Source organism: Coffea eugenioides, chromosome 5 (assembly GCF_003713205.1).
Source record: "Coffea eugenioides isolate CCC68of chromosome 5, Ceug_1.0, whole genome shotgun sequence".
Taxonomy (NCBI): Eukaryota; Viridiplantae; Streptophyta; class Magnoliopsida; order Gentianales; family Rubiaceae; genus Coffea; species Coffea eugenioides.
In genome coordinates, this window is record NC_040039.1 from 39,223,529 (window position 1) to 39,243,204 (window position 19,676).

The 19,676-nt window shown below is 34.6% G+C and overlaps 2 protein-coding genes across 2 annotated transcripts; both read right to left on the bottom strand.

The window, feature by feature from the left end:
• Window positions 1-3,791: 3,791 nt before the first annotated feature.
• Window positions 3,792-6,773, bottom strand: LOC113771613 (probable disease resistance protein At4g27220). Its single transcript, XM_027316186.1, has one exon. The coding sequence runs from the start codon at window positions 6,771-6,773 to the stop codon at window positions 3,792-3,794; it is 2,982 nt and encodes a 993-aa protein (XP_027171987.1).
• A 9,246-nt stretch (window positions 6,774-16,019) lies between these two features.
• On the bottom strand, window positions 16,020-19,267 carry LOC113770828. The gene is made up of 2 exons (XM_027315420.1): window positions 19,062-19,267; window positions 16,020-16,621 (listed from the first exon to the last, which is right to left on the bottom strand). The coding sequence occupies exons 1-2, from the start codon at window positions 19,130-19,132 to the stop codon at window positions 16,186-16,188; spliced, it is 507 nt and encodes a 168-aa protein (XP_027171221.1). The 5' UTR covers window positions 19,133-19,267; the 3' UTR covers window positions 16,020-16,185.
• Window positions 19,268-19,676: the final 409 nt, after the last annotated feature.

Sequence of the window (19,676 nt, forward strand, 5' to 3'; positions counted from 1 at the left end):
TATACCATTTCACATACAATAAAAAAATTTTAACACACATCAACACATTTTCATATAGATAGACATATTTTCACACACTAAAACACTCACAGATACAAACACACACTCACTTCTTAAACTCTTTTGAAATACTTTATTTTTACACATACAAACACACTGATTAGCCTGCCTACTGGTATTTCTGGATATTGCTGAAATTTCTGAAGAATGTGGTGATCAAGTGAATAACGAGACATCTTGCTGCAATGCCATGGAGAGTTATATGTCTCACAAGAGCAAAGATTTATTACTAACTTGCAAGCAGTAAACTGTGCTTCCTTGCTGGATATGAAGCTGTAGAGTGCTAACATATGCAGCAATGTGTATAACCTCTGTCATATAAAGCTGAAGGACTTCTCACCTCTTTATATTTCTTCAAATATATGAATTTAGGTCACTTTTCTGAACATTACTTATGGGATTTTCTTCCTCCCATAATAAATTTGTGGATCTTCAAGGCGTGCAATCTGCTGAGAACTAATTTCCTTCACCGGTTGACTCAAAAAGTAATAGTTTGAACAGATAGTCCGATGTCATATATAACATTTATCTTTCTCTTTATGTTTTGATCTATGAGATAATAAGATATCAGACTTTTTCTTTGCAAAATTTAATTTAGCAATGAATGTCAATTTTGTCTTACCTTTGATTAGTTTACCACTTAGTCCAAAACTACCTTTGATTAATTTAGCAGTTTCTTTCCTTGTTGGATAATATAATAATGTCCTCTGCCGCTTATGGCTTGTTATCTTGAGACTTCAGCCAGCTATTTGAGAAATTCTCCTCTTTTTCTTGTTTTTCCTAGTTCCTTTTATCTCTCATTGCATTTGACTTCTTGTGTTGTAGGTAATATACTTCCCGAGATTCCCACAGCAAATTCTCCTCTTTTTCTTCTGCTTTTTCCTTGTTCCTTTCTACGTCATCAGGCAGTTAAAGATGATCCTTTGACATTGTGATCTTTGTTAATGATTTTCATTAGAAGAACAATTTTAGGTGAATCACCAGCTGATATGTTTACATTGTCTGAAACCGCATTCCTTCCTTTACCTCATCGTACAGCAACTGATGCTATATTTCCTGCCCTGGACCAATTTCTGTTTGTCCGTTGTTCCTTTATTGGTTGCGTGTCACTGAGTTCTTTGTGGTGTGAAGACTCTGAATTAGGCTTAAAGTGAAATCAATCAACTATAAACTGGAGAATAATTAGTTATGATTGTTCCTTAATTGAAATTTATTAACCTCGATTTTTCCTCTTCATAAATTGCAAGACTGCAGATTAGCAAGTTGATGCTTCCTTTACTGACCATCTCAAACATACTCTGATTTTTCACAACAATAGCTAATACCATATCAGATGACATATAAACTGCATGGCTCTTGCAAATCAAAACTCCATCTGATTTTTTTTTTTTTTTGTTTAATACATTTGTTTCCGAAAAAGAAAAAAAATCATTGCATACAAGTTTGATCTGTTCATAGATAATTCCTGCCAAATAAGTCAGACATAAAAGGCCCAAGTCTCGTAGAAAAGTTGATGTAAAAGCTTCTTCTATTCATTTATTCTAAATGTAGATACTTAACTCTAGAAGGGATTCCAATATTATTCTGATCCTTCTTTAACATGCATTTACAATCCTAACCCCAATCAAAAGGATTTAGCTAAAGAATTATCAGTGGAACTGGATACATAATTGGTTGCACTGGAAATTAGGGAAAAGCATTCTTGGAGTGCAATATGTGATAGGTTGCAATTTTATCATTTATTTTATTATTAATTTTCCCTAGTACCTGACTCGATGTGGACTAATTGCTGGATTCTACTCACTTTTAGTATTTGGCATATATTTCAGGGAGTAGAACGAAAATACCATAATAAGTGCCAATTTGACACTTATCAGGAAAGAGTCGAAATAGCAGGCAATCAAGGGCATTCTTGAAACAAGGAGATGCAAGACCTTTTTGGTAATTTTGACCGAAGACAGCAACTAGAAAAAGGAAAAAGAAAGCAAACCTCAGGGTCTTCTTTCTCTGGGGCGGCGGACGCCGCTCAGGAGAGGAAGCACTTAGATAGGAAATATGGGAATTGCAGAGGAAGAGCACTGACTCTCTTCTTAGTCTTTTCGTCTTGTAGCTAGCTTCACTTTTTGACTTCTGCTTTTCATCCTTAGTAGTTTTCTTCTCGTTTGACTAGACAATTAGAAAGAATTGGATCAATTGGTGTATCTCGCTTTTCTCATCGATTGAAGCGACTTGAACTCTCCCAATATCAGTGATAATGGCCGCAGCTCTGGCTTCAATTTCTTGCGGGTTCTGTCCATCAAATATGAACTAATTTCCTCTGTCTAGTCAAGAAACAACGGAGGCTTTGGGGTGCCTAAAAATTATGAGATCGATTTAATTTAATCTTTCCCTTTTATTTATTGATATTCGCATATTCCTTGTTTGCTATGCTTATGGTTGTTTAATTAATTGATTGTCTTAGATCCGGATAATTAATTGATTTGGTAACCTATTGTCAATTGGGGCATTGAATCCGTAATTGTTTAATTGTCTCAAAATAGTGATAACTGGCATGATTGGATTTGTGTCAGGGGAATACGCGGGCTAATCTAAAATAACCCTGGTAGTGTGTTATTTGGTTAGAATAGGGCTCCTCTAATACGTAAGGCAATTGGGGAATTAAATTCTATGGGCGTACCTAGGATTATTTCTCAATTAGAGCAGTGATTAACAGGCGTACCTTGATCACCGACACAGGAAGGAGGGGTTGACTGCCATCGCTTGTTTGGTAGTTATAACCTATTTATTGATGAATAATTGGAATTGCCTTTGCTTCAATGATCAACTAGGTGAACCATTGCTGAAGTTATTTCTTGGCTAGATCCTTAATTATCATTCATTTGATTTTAGTAATTTGTTATTTAATTTTTAGTAGTTTCTTAGATTTTATTTGAACTTCTTTTATTGTCACCTTCTGCATAAAAACACCCCCTTGTCACTGTGAATTTGAAAAGAAACAATTACTCCCAATCCCTGTGGATTCGACCCTGCTCACCACTATCTACAGAAATTACTTTTAGTTTGAGCGGGTATTTATTATTGCACAGGCTTCGACAACCTGTCAATATGATCAAAAATTTTGTCATATTACCCTAAACAGTTTTATCGATAATCAAGGAATACTTACAAAAAGCTGTATCACTGCTCCAGTTACAATCAAGTATAGAAAAAACACCATCTTCTAGGTAGGAATAGAAAGCTAAACATGATGAAAATAGGAAAGGTAGGAAAGGTAGGAAAGGTAGTATGCAGTTCGGCATTATAGGAAAGGTAGTCAGCAGAGGAAAACTAAAGCCTTACTAGAAATAGGAAAAAGACAGAGAAAGCTTAAAATGAAAAAAGAAAATAACACAGAGAAATTTATAATTATGTTGAACTCAAAAATAAATAAGAAGAAAGAAAGAGAAACTAATGTACTTAAATCCATTTTCTCATCAGATCAACTCAAAAGGTGTTAGCAGTTTTGCACCTCAAGAAAGTTAAAAAAAAAAAAAAAAAAACTTGAGCTCAATACGGAAAGTGTTAATATCAATTCCTACACAGTAGCAAATTCTATGCTAGTGGAGAAGCAGATCATTTTTGGGAAAAAAACTTCAAAGGAAGGGGATAGTTGGTAACATTTGAGGAAGGGGAGAAAACACGTACATGAGAACCAGTCAGGATTTTGATCAAACAAGTGGTCTTCAATTATCCTACCACAGTGTGGTAAAAAATGGGTCAAGGGCATTTTTGGCACAAGGATTGTCCCACTCTAGTGATTCCCACAATTCTATATCTCCCCTGATTTTACAAAGAGTGCTGGGAAGAGATGGTAGTCCGTTGATGGTAGGAGGAAACAAAGGCAGCCTCTTTACCTTTGGACAATCAAATATTATAATCTCCTTGATTGAATTGCAGATCATGGCTGCCTTGCAAATGTTCTTTAGTTGTGGCAGCCTATTCAGACGCAACCTCCTTAACTTTGGAAGGATGACAGTGGCGGTGGCTCCACTAGAAGTCAATTGGATGCCTTCTCCTCCTCCTTGTCCTACTCCATTGCCATCTGCTGCTATCTCCTCCAGTCCTTTACAATATATAACGTCTAATTCTTCAAGATTTTGAAGGTTCTGCAGCAACTGCACTGTGAATAGCTGCTTCATGTTGTGACATCCATAAATCCTCAATTTTTTAAGGGAAGAAAAGGTGCCAGCTGAAAGCAAATATGATGGTTCTGATTCTCCGCAAAAAAGACCAACCAGATTTGGCAAACACCAGAGGAGTAGCACTTGGAGATCACGGAGTGGACTAAAAGACGAGACTTCCAACTGATCACGTGGAGAAGCAGTGGACAATTGCCAGAGGAACTCTATTCCAACCAAATCCATAATAACCAATTCAGATAAGTCGCTTAAATTTATAAAATTCTTAAAAACATCTGACAAGCACCTAATGCTCATGCCCTCACAATCCTCGATTATCATATGTTCCATATCATCTGGCAGATTGTTCGATCCTCTGCCAAGCTTACACTGATGGAAATACAGTTGTTTCTTCCGGTCCCCACAATCACTGTCCCCGAGTATCGGATTCCTGGTTAAGGTGTCATTGATATAAACACGATAGTATTTTGGCCACCGAGTAATTTTATAGAAGTCCGTAAAAGACAAACATCCTATAAAACTTTGTAATTGATTCAACACTTCTGGATCATTAACTTGTACCCTACCAATAGGTGGCAATAATAGCAGTTGAAGATGGTGAAATCGGAAAAATGTCCCTTTTGGTATTATTATCTTTTGACTAACAGCCCAACACTGGTTCAAGTTAAGCCTTTCGAGGTTGACCAGTAACTCCCAACCTTGAGGCAAATCCTCAATCTTAGTTTTGGATAGGTCCAAATCCCTCAATTGCTTGAGCTTTCCCAGTGGTGGCACAAAGTGGAGGTGTGTACAATCCCCCAAAATCAAAGCAGTGAGATTCACCAAGTCTGAAACAGAATTAGGCAACTCTGTTATACCTTTGCACCCATGGAGATTCAAAACTTTAAGTCCACACATGTGCCGAAAGAATGAATCTGGGATTTCTTTTATGAAAACATGAGAAAGAAGCAAGGTTGAGAGTTTAGGACAATTTGGTGACCAGTCTGGTGGAACTTCTATTTTTGCACCGTCATATGAAACTGAATGAAAGGAGACTGCATGGAGATCTTCTGTCCATTCTTTTTGTTCGAGCATTACTTTTGCATCACTCCGTCCTAAGCTTTTCACCAAGAACCGTGGTACATCATCTCTGCTGCTCTCTGGTTTGGAGTTTCCATGCGTGATCCTTAATGCCATATCTCTGACCAAATCATGCATCTTCACACGGTCATCCTTAATGCCATATCCTTCTAGCAAGCAAACTTTTATCAGTTTGTTTAATATCGTGCAACCTTGATCAAATGCTTCTGACCTTGACCTTGAGTTCTGTTTGTCCATTAGCTCTGCCCAAATGAAGAGGTCTATTAGTTCTTTTTTTACTATTTTGCAATCTTCCGGATAAAGACAGCAATACAGGAAGCAATTCCTTTCACATTTATTCAGGCGATTGAAACTCCATTCTAGGATTGGAAACACATCTCGTTCCATCTCATCATGCCCTACTGAACATGCTTTCAATTGTTTCAATGCGTTTCTCCACTCGCACATCTCGTTCACACCTCTCATGCTCCCAGCCACTGTGACAATACCAAGAGGCAAACCAGAACAACTTTTCGCAACGGACTTGGCAATATTTTCCAAATCTCCACGAAGCACTGTCTTAGTGTCAAGTGTATGATTAAACAAATCCCAAGCTTCATTCGTAGCCAAAGTTTTAGCTTCAAATACCCTTTGACAGCTCATCCTGTTGCATAATACCAGTGACCGAGTAGTCAAGATCACTCTGCATTTGTTTGCACCAAGAGGAATTCCAATCTCTTCAAAAGAAAATTCTTGCCAAACATCATCGAGTATGAGGACAGACTGCTTCACCAATGCCCTGGACAAAATGGCTGCCCTGCTATCCTTATCATCCTCATGTGACAGATCAAGCCTTAGGCGTTTAGCAATGTCATCTTGCAGCCTTTTGATGCTGAATTCTTGAGAGACAGTAATCCAATAAACCTTGAATTGAGTTCTATTAAGGAGATGATTATGGATGTGTTTCGCCAACGTTGTCTTACCCACTCCTCCCATCCCAAGTATCCCGATGTTTGAGATGCTATCAATGACCAACCACGCCCAGATTGCTTTCAAACCTCTGTCAAACATTTCTCCAAATAATTTTGTTGTCACTCGTGGCTCACCTCTGTTCTCAAAAGCCTCAAGCAAAAGCCCATCAAAATGATTACTTTGCTCCATCAGTTGCTCTACAATTGCATCCATTTTCGCCACTCTATCCCCACTGCTAATTGCATTTTCTAGAAATCTACCCTCTTGTATGCTCTTTTTCAATGCACCGAATTCATTTTCTACTGTTGCTACCTCCTCAAACCAAATCTCAACCTCCCTTTTCCTTTTCTTAGTACCTGATCTTTCTGTATCTGTCACTTGCGACTCGAGGTCAGCTTTTCTGCCGACTAATCTTCGCAACTTGGTTTCGAGCGACCCTAGATTATCATCCAAATTCACGTACCTCCTTCCTCTGTCTAATGCCAAATTCCCAAGTGCCTCCATTGTTAATTTCTAGTGAACTCCATTACCTATCAAGTGCAAGAGAATCTCTAAGAAGTCTAGTTCAATAAAGGCAGCAGAAGAATCTTGATGTTCCTTTGGAAAATTTTGAAACAGGGCATTTCCAAACTTAGTTCGACAAATTTGAACCCAGTTAGTAAACTAAACAATTAACCGTTTAATGTTGGATACTACATAGTGGAATCCTAAACTTTTAATCAACGTTTCAATGATGCAAAGGAATTAATACTAGTATTCTTCGGATTTTCTTTTTGCATTTATTTTGAATTTGTGCATCATCAATATTAAGATGAAAAGGACTTTTTATCATATCCAACTATTTATCAAATAAACTTCTATTATACGATAACTTTCTTGGCTGAATGAAACGTCCATAAAGCGTACATGATGTTGTTAAGCACAGATATTCCTGCATATAGTAGTATTTTTTGGGTACAAGTGTTTCTTCTCACTAACACAATTTTTCTTTCTCTTATTTGATGCAAATAACATCTTTTTTTTTTTTGTCAAAAAAAAAAATTTTAGGTCAACCTGTGTGCATGTTGAATTACTTACCACTCATTACATCTTATTCCACAAAAAGCAAGAGTCCAAATAACAAAATAGTCCAATTAAAGACCTCATGGAATTTAGAATATACCACATGTTAAGATCTAAATTCATTAATTTTAAGTAATGAATTAGGTTATCAAACAGGTTTTAGTCTGCACATTGCTTAATAAAGTTCAAAACACAATAGGTATGTAGGATAGAGTATTATTTGAAATATTATTTAGAATAATTACTGTAGTACTTTCTATGATGTGATGTATGTGAGATAAAAATATGGTTGGAAATATAAAAGGTGGGTTGAAAAATATGTTTATGATGTAAGCGAAATATTACTTGAAAAAATTTGATATCCAAACAAAGCCAAAAATCTTCTTCAGTTAATGAAATATTTATGAAACTATAAGCTCATCTATGATTCTTCCCATTGGCAAAAATAAACTATTTACTACAATATCTGGAGAAATATCAATTTGCTCTTATAAATTCGTCATGTACCAGGATCCAACTTTGGTAGTATTAGTCAAATTGGAGTCTGCATCAACTCATTCTTTCTAAGAATAAGCCCAATTACAAATTTTACAATCCTTTATTTATATCTAAGAAATCATAAGATCCTATTACTAGCCTTTTTCAGATTACTCGACGAATTTACAAACGTATAGGTACATTAGATATTACTAAAAAAGAACTTTCGAGTCTCAAGCTTTTGCCCATTACCTCCTTAATATGTCAAACGAATTTTGTTAATTGATTCCTCTATTTTTCCTATTAATATTACTCTCTTTCATTTTGCCCTTGAAGACGTTTTTAAACTAAAAAATTTTCTCTTTCCTTTTTGGGATTTGTACATCTCAATTAATCAAGGAGAAGGGGATCTTCATGATCATTGATAATAAAATATAACGTCATGGTAAGCTCAGGAACTTATCAAACTAGTCCAGACGTTTATCTTCTCTAAAGAATTGATAACAAAAATTTGGCAACTACAATAATATCCGAAATTCTTGCCAAAAAATGCTATGTTTTCAAAACCAGATCGGGTATCGACTCGGTCAAACTCAGGGGTCATGGGTCAATGGGTTCAACCAGGTTCGATAGAGGTTGAACTGGATGATGTCATAAATAAAAATTATTTAAAAATTAAAATATTATATGTAAAATACCTAATAACATGTTAATATTAATAAAGGTATATTCATATATATTTGATGTTTTAAATATATTTAACAAGAAAATACAAAGAAATTAGAACAATCAAGTAACAATTTATATTATTTAATGAGCATTAACAAGTTTAGAATTAAAATTATGGACTTAATTGAAAAATAATACCAAACTTTAAGCAAATATTGATAAAGTATGAAATATTTGAGGTATATTAATAATTTTTAACAATCTAAAGGTCTAAACATAATATTAAAAAAGTTTGAGTTTTTTTTTAAAAAAAAAAACTATTTGAACCGAAAAATCCGATTTTTTCCGGTCAAACTCGGTTTTTGACCGGATTTGATCGATTTTTTACTTACTCGATTTTTAAGCATGACTCGGATCGGACACTTGGCCGATTTCCGGTTCGACCGGTCGAACTGACGGTCTGATTCGAGTTTTAAAACACAAAAAAAATGTCAATCATGTAAAGAGCTTGGAGAGAGCACTACATGTGTTGAAAGAAAAGGGAAAAAAATAGTGATCAAGATTTTTGGGCCTCAGAAAGCTAAATATAACATGATGATTTGAGAAACAACTACAAAAATTTACAAAATCAAGATCAAGTATAATATGATCATACCTTGAAATCAGGCCAAGTTATCTCGAAGAACTTGAGAACAGCAAGACTCTGTTGAAAGACAAAAGTTTACATTATATTTGGATCTAGCTTTCACTGCTGCTCAGAGTATGATCATTGAGTTTTGGTGAATGAATTATAATTAAATCAAGATGAAATAAGAGAAGACTCCAAAGGTTATAAATTCGTATGGATATGCTCTCATTATACGTGAAATTGACAAGAAAACTTGAAGAAGCTAAAAACCTTGAGACTCTACCAAAAGCATGTATTGTTGACTGTTAAGTGCTCAGAAAAGGATCGTAAAAGACTAATTTTTTTTTTCTTTTTTTAATATGGTAAAAGAACAAAAGTTGAACTAACATCAAATCCACCAATGACTTTAAGGGTTCATGATAGCGGGCCCTCGTCAAGGAAATTCCAGGAATGTCAGAAAGTATACTGGAATTGCAATGGTTAAATACCTCCATTATTACTAAATGCTAAATGCTAGGATAGAATATCTATTACATTTCCAATATTTGGTTTGTCTATATACTAAATGCTAGGATAGAATGATATTTTGATTAATTTAATTTAAATATTATCGGTTTCCATAGTATGTATTTGTCTATGCCCTTTTGCTTATGCAATATGATTTCTTAAAAGCTATTTTCAAGCTAAGAGAAATTTTAAGATATTGTCGTCTAATGATAAGAAAAATTACACGACTACTTGACTCGCATGCATGTTGATTCAGCACGCATGTTAAGTAATTAGTGGTTATAACTTTTAATAATATACTATATTTTGTTCGAAAACCGTTCGAATAGAAATTACCCAGTCATCTAGGGTAATAATTCTTAGACAAATTGATCGGTAGAAAAAAAAAAAATCAAAGCGATCACAACTTAATAACTTTGAAACATAAGCATGAGGCGTGAAAAAGCAATGCTGTCACCATTGTTTATTCATTTTCATATAAAACTTTGAAAGGGCTTTTCTTGGGTTTTGTTAGTGAACAAATTTTTCAAAATTCAGTTGGAATGAGCCTTCTAACAACATAAGATCAATTAGTCTAAGGGGGAAGCAAATATTCTTTGCAGGATGAACTAGGATGGCAACGGGGCGGGGTTGGGGCGGGGGATGGGGGAGCTGCCTACAAACTCCCCCGGCCCCGTCCCCGTTTCCCCCGCGGGTGCCCCTGCGGGGCTAATAAAAATTTGTTATATAATTTTATTATGGTTAAATTTTAGCAAATAATCAAGTACTAAAATATCAACACATCCTCAAATTATTATTCATTGTAATTTTACAATTGAAACTTATAAAAACAATCAAACAAAAATTATTTAAATACAATCCAACATGATGAAATAAATATAACCAAAGTAGTCAAGTTTTCACTTTTGGCATAAATACAATCACTAATTATTGTGCTTGTGCTTTTTTTTTTAAAAAAAAAAATGTTATTGTATTAAGTGTAATTAAGGATTTAGTATAAATGTATTAGTAAATTTAGTATAGCCAATTAATAATTTGTATTAGTACACATATATAATTATTAGTATAATTAATAATATCAATTATATTATATATACTAATAGATATTATATAATACATATAATTAATAATATCATTATTATAAGTTTATAACTAATTAAATTATATATTATATATAATTATATACATATATATTTTATATATTTATTTTTTTAAAGCGGATGGCGGGGCGGGGATGGGGTACACTCCCCGCCCCACCCCATTAGCCCCCTGCGGGGCGGGCATTGCCATCCCTAGGATGAACTGCCAGTTTAGTCGTTCGAGTGGGCACTTAGAAGGAGCTGTGGTAGTGCATAGATGTTGCAGATGATTTGCTTTTCACTTTTCATCTTTTCTTGGACAATTAAAAATTAAAAGCTACCACCGCCGAAAGGAAAAAGACTTGGCCATTGACGTTGACGAATTGTCGAGAGGAAAAATCCAGGAAGTTGCAGGGGGGGCTTTTCAAATTTTGGAAGTGAAATTATTTCGGGAAGGCAACTAGTGGGCTTGAAGCGGGGAGGCTTCCCTCTTGTCCCTCGGCCGTCTTCCAAAGGCTCCGTCCGCCTCTTCCAAAGGTGCTTGCGTGGGGGTCCACTTCTATTTTTATTTTTTTATTTGACTTTATTTATATGTATACAATGCTGATAATAAATTTACTAATTTTTTTTGAATTTTTAACCAATAATTCAACATCAAATAAAGTTTAAAAATTACTTTGATCTTTGTGAATTCATTTCTCCATATTTAATTTTAGATACAATCTAAATCAACTACCATTGTCTTTTTTATAACATGCCGTACGTCAAAAAAAAGGTAATCTAACGTAGAAAGATATCCTTTTACCCAATAAATAAAAAGAAAGCAAAAGATAATTTAAAAAGAAAAATTACATTATTTTACCACAATTTCAAAGCGGGGAGCTGCCTACAAACTCCCCCCGCCCCGCCCCATCCCCCGTCCCCCACTCCCCCCGCCTCGTCCCCGCTTCCCCTGCGGAGCTAATAAAAATTTGTTATATAATTTTATTATGGTTAAATTTTAGCAAATAATCAAATACTAAAATATCAACACATTATCAAATTATTATTCATTGTAATTTTACAATTGAAACTTATAAAAACAATCAAACAAAAATTATTTGAATACAATCCAACATGATGAAATAAATATAACCAAAGTAGTCAAGTTTTCACTTTTGGTACAAATACAATCACTAATTCATTATTTTACCACAATTTCATATATATATATATATATTATATTCTCCTGATTAACAAGCATAGCTTCACTTGTCGTTGTAAATGAACAGTGATCATTGTTAATTGGAAGAGGAGAGGTGGTGGAAAGTTACCAGTGAGCAGCGAGAAAGTCTTTGGAAGATATCTGACAAAATTACTTTTTGATCCCTTTTTCAATTTAAAGGATTGGTTGCTGTATCAATTTTGAATACTAGTCCCTACCCCCTTTTTGGAAAGAAAAGGAGAGTCCCTATTCCTTGATCTGCCCTTTTGGCACTTTATATTTTTTAGTGCATAATCGAAATGAAGGTTTATTTGATTCCAAATTCACAATTAAACTGGAAACAAGAATCAATTTATTTCTTGTCAGCTATAGGATGTCCATTCATCTATAACATGCCAATAATTTTCATGGGATTGGACTGCCAATAATTTGGGTACTATACACTTATTATCTGAATGACACGTCTCTCTTGCAAAAGCAGAGTGTCCTTCACTACTTGCCAAGCACTTGATTTTCCTACCTGATTGATTTACTACTTGCCAAAAAAAAAAAAACTTTTAGGTCAATGGCTTTCAAAAATTTTTGCCACCAAAACCTAGCTAAAGAAACAACCAATTATCACCAAAAAAAAAGCTGGTACTAGTAAAAGAGGCTCACTTTTTACTTCACGTAAAATTTACAATAACCGCACAATTCTACTAAACTCCCAGTCGAACTTGGCCCAAATTAATTTACTACATATGACAGGCTGGGAACGGGTAGATATTTCAAAGGATAAATTACATGTAACTATCTGTTGTTTCGTCTATTATCACATGACCTCCTAACATTTTAATATATATATTTCACCCCTCATGATTTTATGTAAAGTGAAAACTTAACAGAAAATAGCCTATGTGACGTCGTTAATTAAAATATTAATAGTGCTCTTAATTAAATGTTAAATCAATCAATAGCTTAATGACCTTATATAAAAACATAGGGAAATTACGCTGATAAATACAAAAATCACACGGGATAAAGTGATTATTTATACAAATCATAAGGGGGTTATGTGAATATTAATATTTTATCATAGGTGCTTTTAAAGCATGTTTGGTATAAATGTCATAAATAATAGTGCATTTCATCCATTTTTCACTTTACATAAAAATCACATGGGATTATGTGATTATTTTAAAACTTTAGGGGGGTCATCTGACATTAGGTAAAATCACCGGGGATAATAAGTAATTCATCCTATTTCAAAATATTACGAGCTAACTTCAGCAGCTATAGTTCACCTTGTGGTTGATGCTGTACGGATGATCAGTACCTCTTGGACCAAGGTACCCTTAATCAAGGAGAATTGGACCCTTGTGATGGAACGGATGCTTTGCAGCTTAAAATGGAGTACCCGATTCTTTCTATCTCGTTTTAGCTAGTTTTTTTTTTTTTTTTTGTATTTCACTGGTACAAGTTTCTTCATTTTTGTAATGGAGTGTATAGGTAATATAACTGATGTAAAAGTATATGAGAGTTCTCTCTTTTAGTCCAACTTAGATGCTAATTAATGAAAAGCTATTATTAAAAAGAAAAAAAGGTTGAGCCACCTATTGGCATTAACAACTCCTGATTATCATTTCAAACAGTATACACGTATGAATTCTTTTGAAATTTTCAGTTCTGCAGTGCAATAACAAAAACCAATCTTTGATTCCATAAGCCAACAGCTCAAGTGATATTAATAATTTATGTGATGGCAAGTAAAAATTGCAAAAAGACAAGTAAACGAGACTTTCTTTTAAGTCAATGATATGCAACTGACCACATACTTCTTTTTATGCAATTTCAGATATCCTTAATTCCGAACCGTTCATGCAACAATATACACAAAATGATTTTTCAATATTAAGCAATAAGACGAGACAAAATGAACAAAAAGCCAGAAAAAAAAATAAAGAAAAAAAGGGTTAACCATTTTTGGTTACCTTGAAATGTTGGAAAACAAAAATCTCAGCCCTTATTTGTATGCTTGGACTGGAAGAATTTGAGAAGGATGATAAGCTGCCAAACCCGCCAATACTTCCTTTTCTGGCTTCTACTTTGTGGGCTAGTTTTCAATACCTTTTCATGTAGAGGCACGAATGAATGAGAACATGATCAACATTGGCGAGAGAGAGTAAAAGTTGGGAGATCACGGGGAAGGTTTTGGAAATCAGACTCATTATGAAGGAATCAGTCGAAAGTTTGTAAACATGCATCTTTCTTTGGGTAAGTTTTATGAGCGAAATTATATATATCCAGCTAGTCCTTTTCATCCATCCGTGTAGCTTCTCAGCAGGAACCACATTGTTCAATTTATGAAATTATGATTCAAGACTTTGCTAAAGTCGGTCAATGTAAAAAAGGTGGAACTAGTAAAGCATGCCGAAGTGTTTAAAATTGAAACAACAACAAATGCTCTTTTCACCTTCCACCCTCCTTCGTGCTAAAGCTAAAGTTGAGGAGTCGGGGGAAAATGAAAACGAAAAAAGAAGGGAAAAATCGTTTTGTTGCTGAACTGTTTAAATTTTAAAAATGCATTTGAGTCACGCCTTCTCTGCATGAGGATGCGTGGCACTTAGTACCATTTCCATTTATAATGAAAAGTATATGTCAATTGTGTTAACGTTATATGGTGCTATTTGGAACGTACATTCTAAATTTCTTTTTTAGCCACAATATGATATTTAAAAGTTGGGAACGGTTGTCACCAGCAACCATTCTTGCCTCATTTTCTAGTACGTTAACATTAAGTTAGTTTAATTGGTAATTTGCCTCATTTTCTACAGCATAGTGTGGATTTTTCCCAATTACTCTAGTATGGTTATTAGTACATAAGTTAAAGCGTTTTTTGAAAAAGCTATTCAGTGAATACAACTTTTGAGCAATAAATGCCTAGACAAATAAAAATTTTTTTTTTAAGAAACATATTATATTTAGTGAATGCAATTTTTAAGAAATATTATATTTAGGGTCCGTTTGTTTCGGGTGAAAATGTTTTCCAGGAAAATATTTTCCTAATTTCTCGTGTTTGGTTGCACAAAAGTTACTGAAAACATTTTCCTATGTAAAATATTTTCACTCATCTTATGGAAAACAACTTCCCTTCCAAACTTACTAAAGTTGTTTTCCGAAATGCATGCATCCCGCCTGTAGTATGTTCCAAATTTACTGAAAACATCTTGTAGTATGTTCTTTTTTTTTTTTAGTGTAAACAGGAGGATTCGAATCCAAGACTTCTTCCTTACACTCCCTCCCCCGTACCACCCAACCCAACCCAACCCCCCCCTAGTATATTCAAAATAAAAAAAAAACTTCATCCTGTCATCCTATGCTAGTAATTAATTATGTATAATAGAAACATTCTTTTCTAGAGAAACTTTCAGCAGTGAGAGTGCAAGATATATGTCACAATAAGCATTGCATATGATTGATTTTTGACACTAAATAGCCAGCAATTTGTTTATTGCTTTAGGAGATATTTTTTATTCATATATACATTTCTCCAAGATTTTTTAAAGTTAAACAATGAGATAAATTTTCTTATTTTGCATGGAAAGAAGTATGTAGTTATAATGTGTAGAAAGTAAAGATAGAGATAAAAGTGAAAATATTTCAAAAGTTAAACAAACACCAGAAAAATGAAGTAAGAAAATATTTTCAATAAACTAACCAAACACCTGAAAATGATGAAAAGGAAATGATTTTCATGGAAAATTACTTCCACGGAAAATATTTTCCCAAGGAAAACATTTTACTTCCAACCAAACAGACCCTTAGTGAATACGTTTTTCATCTTTTGTATGAAAACTACCACTCTTTGTAAATTTCCTTTAAAAGATCATACTCTTGGGAATTTACTCCTCAAGAGGACCGTGTGCAGCCTTTCAAACTACTACACAGATAGAGGTGCATATTTATCTAGTATCCACAAAATCTTAGTGAAGTACTTATGTTTTACTATATATTTATTTGTTATTACTACCAGACTATGTATTAGACCATGAGAAAAGAAAAGGGAAAGCAATTAGCATTTATACTGTCAATCAAAAGACTAAAAAGATTTGCGTAAATGAAGTTCACTATTTCTTTCAATCTCAGGCCTTAGATTTCACCTCAATTTTATTTTTAATTCTCTTCCCTCTGGCTCAACCACTTAGAGTCGTACAGAATACAGAGTAATAAAAAAATTTAAAAAAAGGGGGAAAAAAAGATCCCGAAGGAGATCAATCCCATCCTAATAATGCTGTCTAATCAATTTTATCATCAACTGTGGTTCTCCAAATTCTGCTGATTTTCCAGCAAAAGCCCGTCAAAATGCCGGCTTTGCTCAGTAAATTGGACCACCTGATCTTGCATCTTTCTCACATGGCCTCCAACCAAGAAAAGTTTCCAAAACTTCTCCTGTTGTACCCTTCTCTGCAATGCAATGAAATCATTCTCTAATTTTCCAACATCCTCCAACCAATTCTTCACCTCTGATTTCCTCTTCTGTCGTCCTGATAGCTCAGCTCTTTCCACTGTCTCCTCTAAGTCAGATGCTCTGCTGCTCAACGCCTTCAAATTCCTAGCCAGCAATTGCATGTCTGATCTCCAACCCAAGTAACTTGTCCCCGTATCCACCGATACATCTGCAGCCCTTTCAACCGCTATGTCCTCTACCTTCTCTTTAAACTTGCCAAGCAGTCTTGCCACTTCGGATATAAGCATGGTTCGCCAAATCGGCCGAGTCTGAGTTGACTCGGCCGAGTCATAACCGGAACGGGACTCACCGGTACGATACCGACCCCCGCATCGCCGTTTCACCGGAATCCGAGTTGACTCGGATTGACTCGGTCGATATTTACCGAGTCAACTCAAATCAATAAGAAATCAGTAAAACTTACCGAGTTTGGCCGAGTCAACTCGCGAGTCAGACAACAAAATCACCCACATGATTTCTTCTTTCTCCCACCGGTTGCCATCCTCATTCCATCACTTCTGCTAGTGCAACCCATCATAATTAGTTGAGGTTTCTTGAGGGTTGTGATTGTAAGACTCGTAATTTCGTTGGGATTGATCATAATCTTCAGATTGGGAGTACAACAAGAAGAATTGGAGCAAATTTGGAAGTAAGATGAATCTGTAAAAATTTTGTGGGATTCGGGGTTTTGGAAATTTTTGTAGGTGGTGGTAAACTGGTAATGGTGGTGGATCTTGAGAAGAGAGAGACAGAGAGAAATAAAGGGGGGGAGGCGGTGGAAAGATGAATCTGTAAAAATTTTGTGGGATTCGGGGTTTTGGAGAGGGAAAATCATCCAAAACGTCCCTCACATTTTGTAAAATAACTTTTTTCGTCCCTCACTTTTAAAAGTGTAATTTTATATCCCTTACATATTCATATCGGACAAATTTAGTCCCTAACTAGATTTCCGATCATTTTTTGGCCGGAATCCATCATGTGCAAGGCACGTGATCATTTTTGAAGGGTAAATTTGTCAAATTATATTTTACACAATCTGATCTATAGTCCTTCACATTTTATAAAATAATTTTTTTCGTCCCTCACATTTTATAAAATGATTTTTTTCATCCCTCACATTTCACAAAATGAATTTCTCCATCCCTCACATTTCAAAAATGAATTTTTCATTTCTCACTAATTATGTGTGTGAATACATTTTTTTAAACACATGTATATGTCTATTTGATTTTGCTTAATAATAATAGCATAAACACATGTATGTAATTGGGCCCAACTTGTGGGCTATCTTCTCTTTTTGTGTGATTATGACTAATATTTACCAATAGAACCTTAATTTGCATATTCTTATTGTATTTTGACCGAAAATAGCTTTATTTGCCAACTTGACAATGAATGCAAGATTATTTACTGGCTAATACCAGATGAAATCAAATGATCGCGTATAATATATGGTATTCGTATTGTTAAGTGAAATCAAATAGACACATACATATATTTATGCTATTTGTATTATTAAGCAAAATCAAATAGACATATACATGTGTTTAAACAAAATGTATTCACACACATTTTTTTTAGGGTTTCCCTCACATACATAATTAGTGAGGGATGGAAATATTCATTTTTTGAAATGTAAGGGATGAAGAAATTCATTTTGTGAAATGTAAGGGATGAAAAAATCATTTTATAAAATGTGAGGGACGGAAAAAATTATTTTATAAAATGTGGAGGACTATAGATCATATTATGTAAAATATAATTTGACAAATTTACCCTTCAAAAATGATCACGTGCCTTGCACGTGATGGATTCCGGCCAAAAAAAGATTGGAAACCTAGTTAGGGACTAAATTTGACCGATGTGAATATGTAAGAGACATAAAATTACACTTTTAAAAGTCAGGGACGAAAAAAGTCATTTTACAAAATGTGATGGATGTTTTGGACGATTTTCCCTTTTGGAGATTTTTGTGGGTGGTGGTAAACTGGTAATGGTGGTGGAGCTTGAGAAGAGAGAGACAGAGAAATAAAGTGGGGAAGGCGGTGGAATGGAAACGTTTTCTAGGGATTATGGGAGGCAGTGTGGGTTGTGTACGTGGGAATGTGAGAGGATAGAATGGAGTGAGGAGAGAGAGAGAGATAAACACCCAACAACAAAAAAAGAAAAAGAAAAAATTACAGCTAAATTACAGCTCAAAGGCTACCAGATTCTATCTCACGTCCTTTCCAACTTTCTCTCTAACCCGAACAAACATTTCTTGGTCAAAGGGGGATACCTAAAACTTCATTCCTCTGTTTTTTGAATGCATTCACGTTTCCATTCATTCAACATTTCAACCCCCCTGACACCAAAGGAACAAGAGATTAGAATAGTCCAACAAATATTAAATTGGATTAGTTAACAACAAATGAACTGGATTTTTTTCAACATCTTTTGTTTATTAATTAGAACTACGTCATTTTTTTTAAAGACTTACATGGTATCTATGTTAACTTAGGTTTTTTATCAAATTTAATTTGATAGTTGTATTGCTTATATTATTTTTTATTTTTAATAATTTTTTTTAGAATTTTTGAAAGTTTTATATACTTTAACTCGCGTATCACCCGATATTTAATCGATATACCGTGACGGATGTGGAACAACCGCGACCGCAACGCGACCGCGAACCATGGATATAACCTTCGCAATGATGTTCACAATGATTTGCAGCATCTTATCCACGGCCTTCCAAATTGCACCTGCCATCTAATACAATCCGACCAAAGAATGTTAGATTTCAAAATATAAAGAATTAACGAGAGTAACTGTGCCCTCTTGACCTGCAAAGCACGTGCCTCGTTGCTAGTTTATGTGTGTCAAGTAATATATAAAACCGTAACAGGAAAGATCTTTGACAATATAAACTATTCCTTAAAGTTTTGGTATACTGTTCAATTGAAAGTGCTGAGTATCTCACAAGCATGAGAAAAACTGGTGATGGTTAAAAGGGAATGATAGACTTATAGGGGGAGAAGGCAATTCTCTTTAAGATGTTGACGTTGACGATGAAAATCATGGAAAACTGGTGAGAAAGTCTTGGGAAGAAACTTGGCAAAAGTAGAGGTGAGACCCACACTACAAAATGAAGGGTACTGAAATTGTAAAGATTTCGCAGCCTATAATATATCAGTTGATACAAGATTAGATGTTAGAGAACTAATTGTGTGTTTTATTTGTGAATATTTCCCTTAGATTATGACCAAATATTGTGCTAAGAGCTGGATTTTACTCATATTTGGTTTTTAGTGTT

Coding starts and splice junctions, on each gene's coding strand:
- LOC113770828 (XM_027315420.1), bottom strand. CDS start 19,132: ATGGCAGGTGCAATTTGGAAGGCCGTGGATAAGATGCTGCAAATCATT. Junction 16,622..19,061: donor AACATCATTGCGAAGGTTAT/ATCCATGGTTCG, acceptor AACCATGCTTAT/ATCCGAAGTGGCAAGACTGC.
- LOC113771613 (XM_027316186.1), bottom strand. CDS start 6,773: ATGGAGGCACTTGGGAATTTGGCATTAGACAGAGGAAGGAGGTACGTG.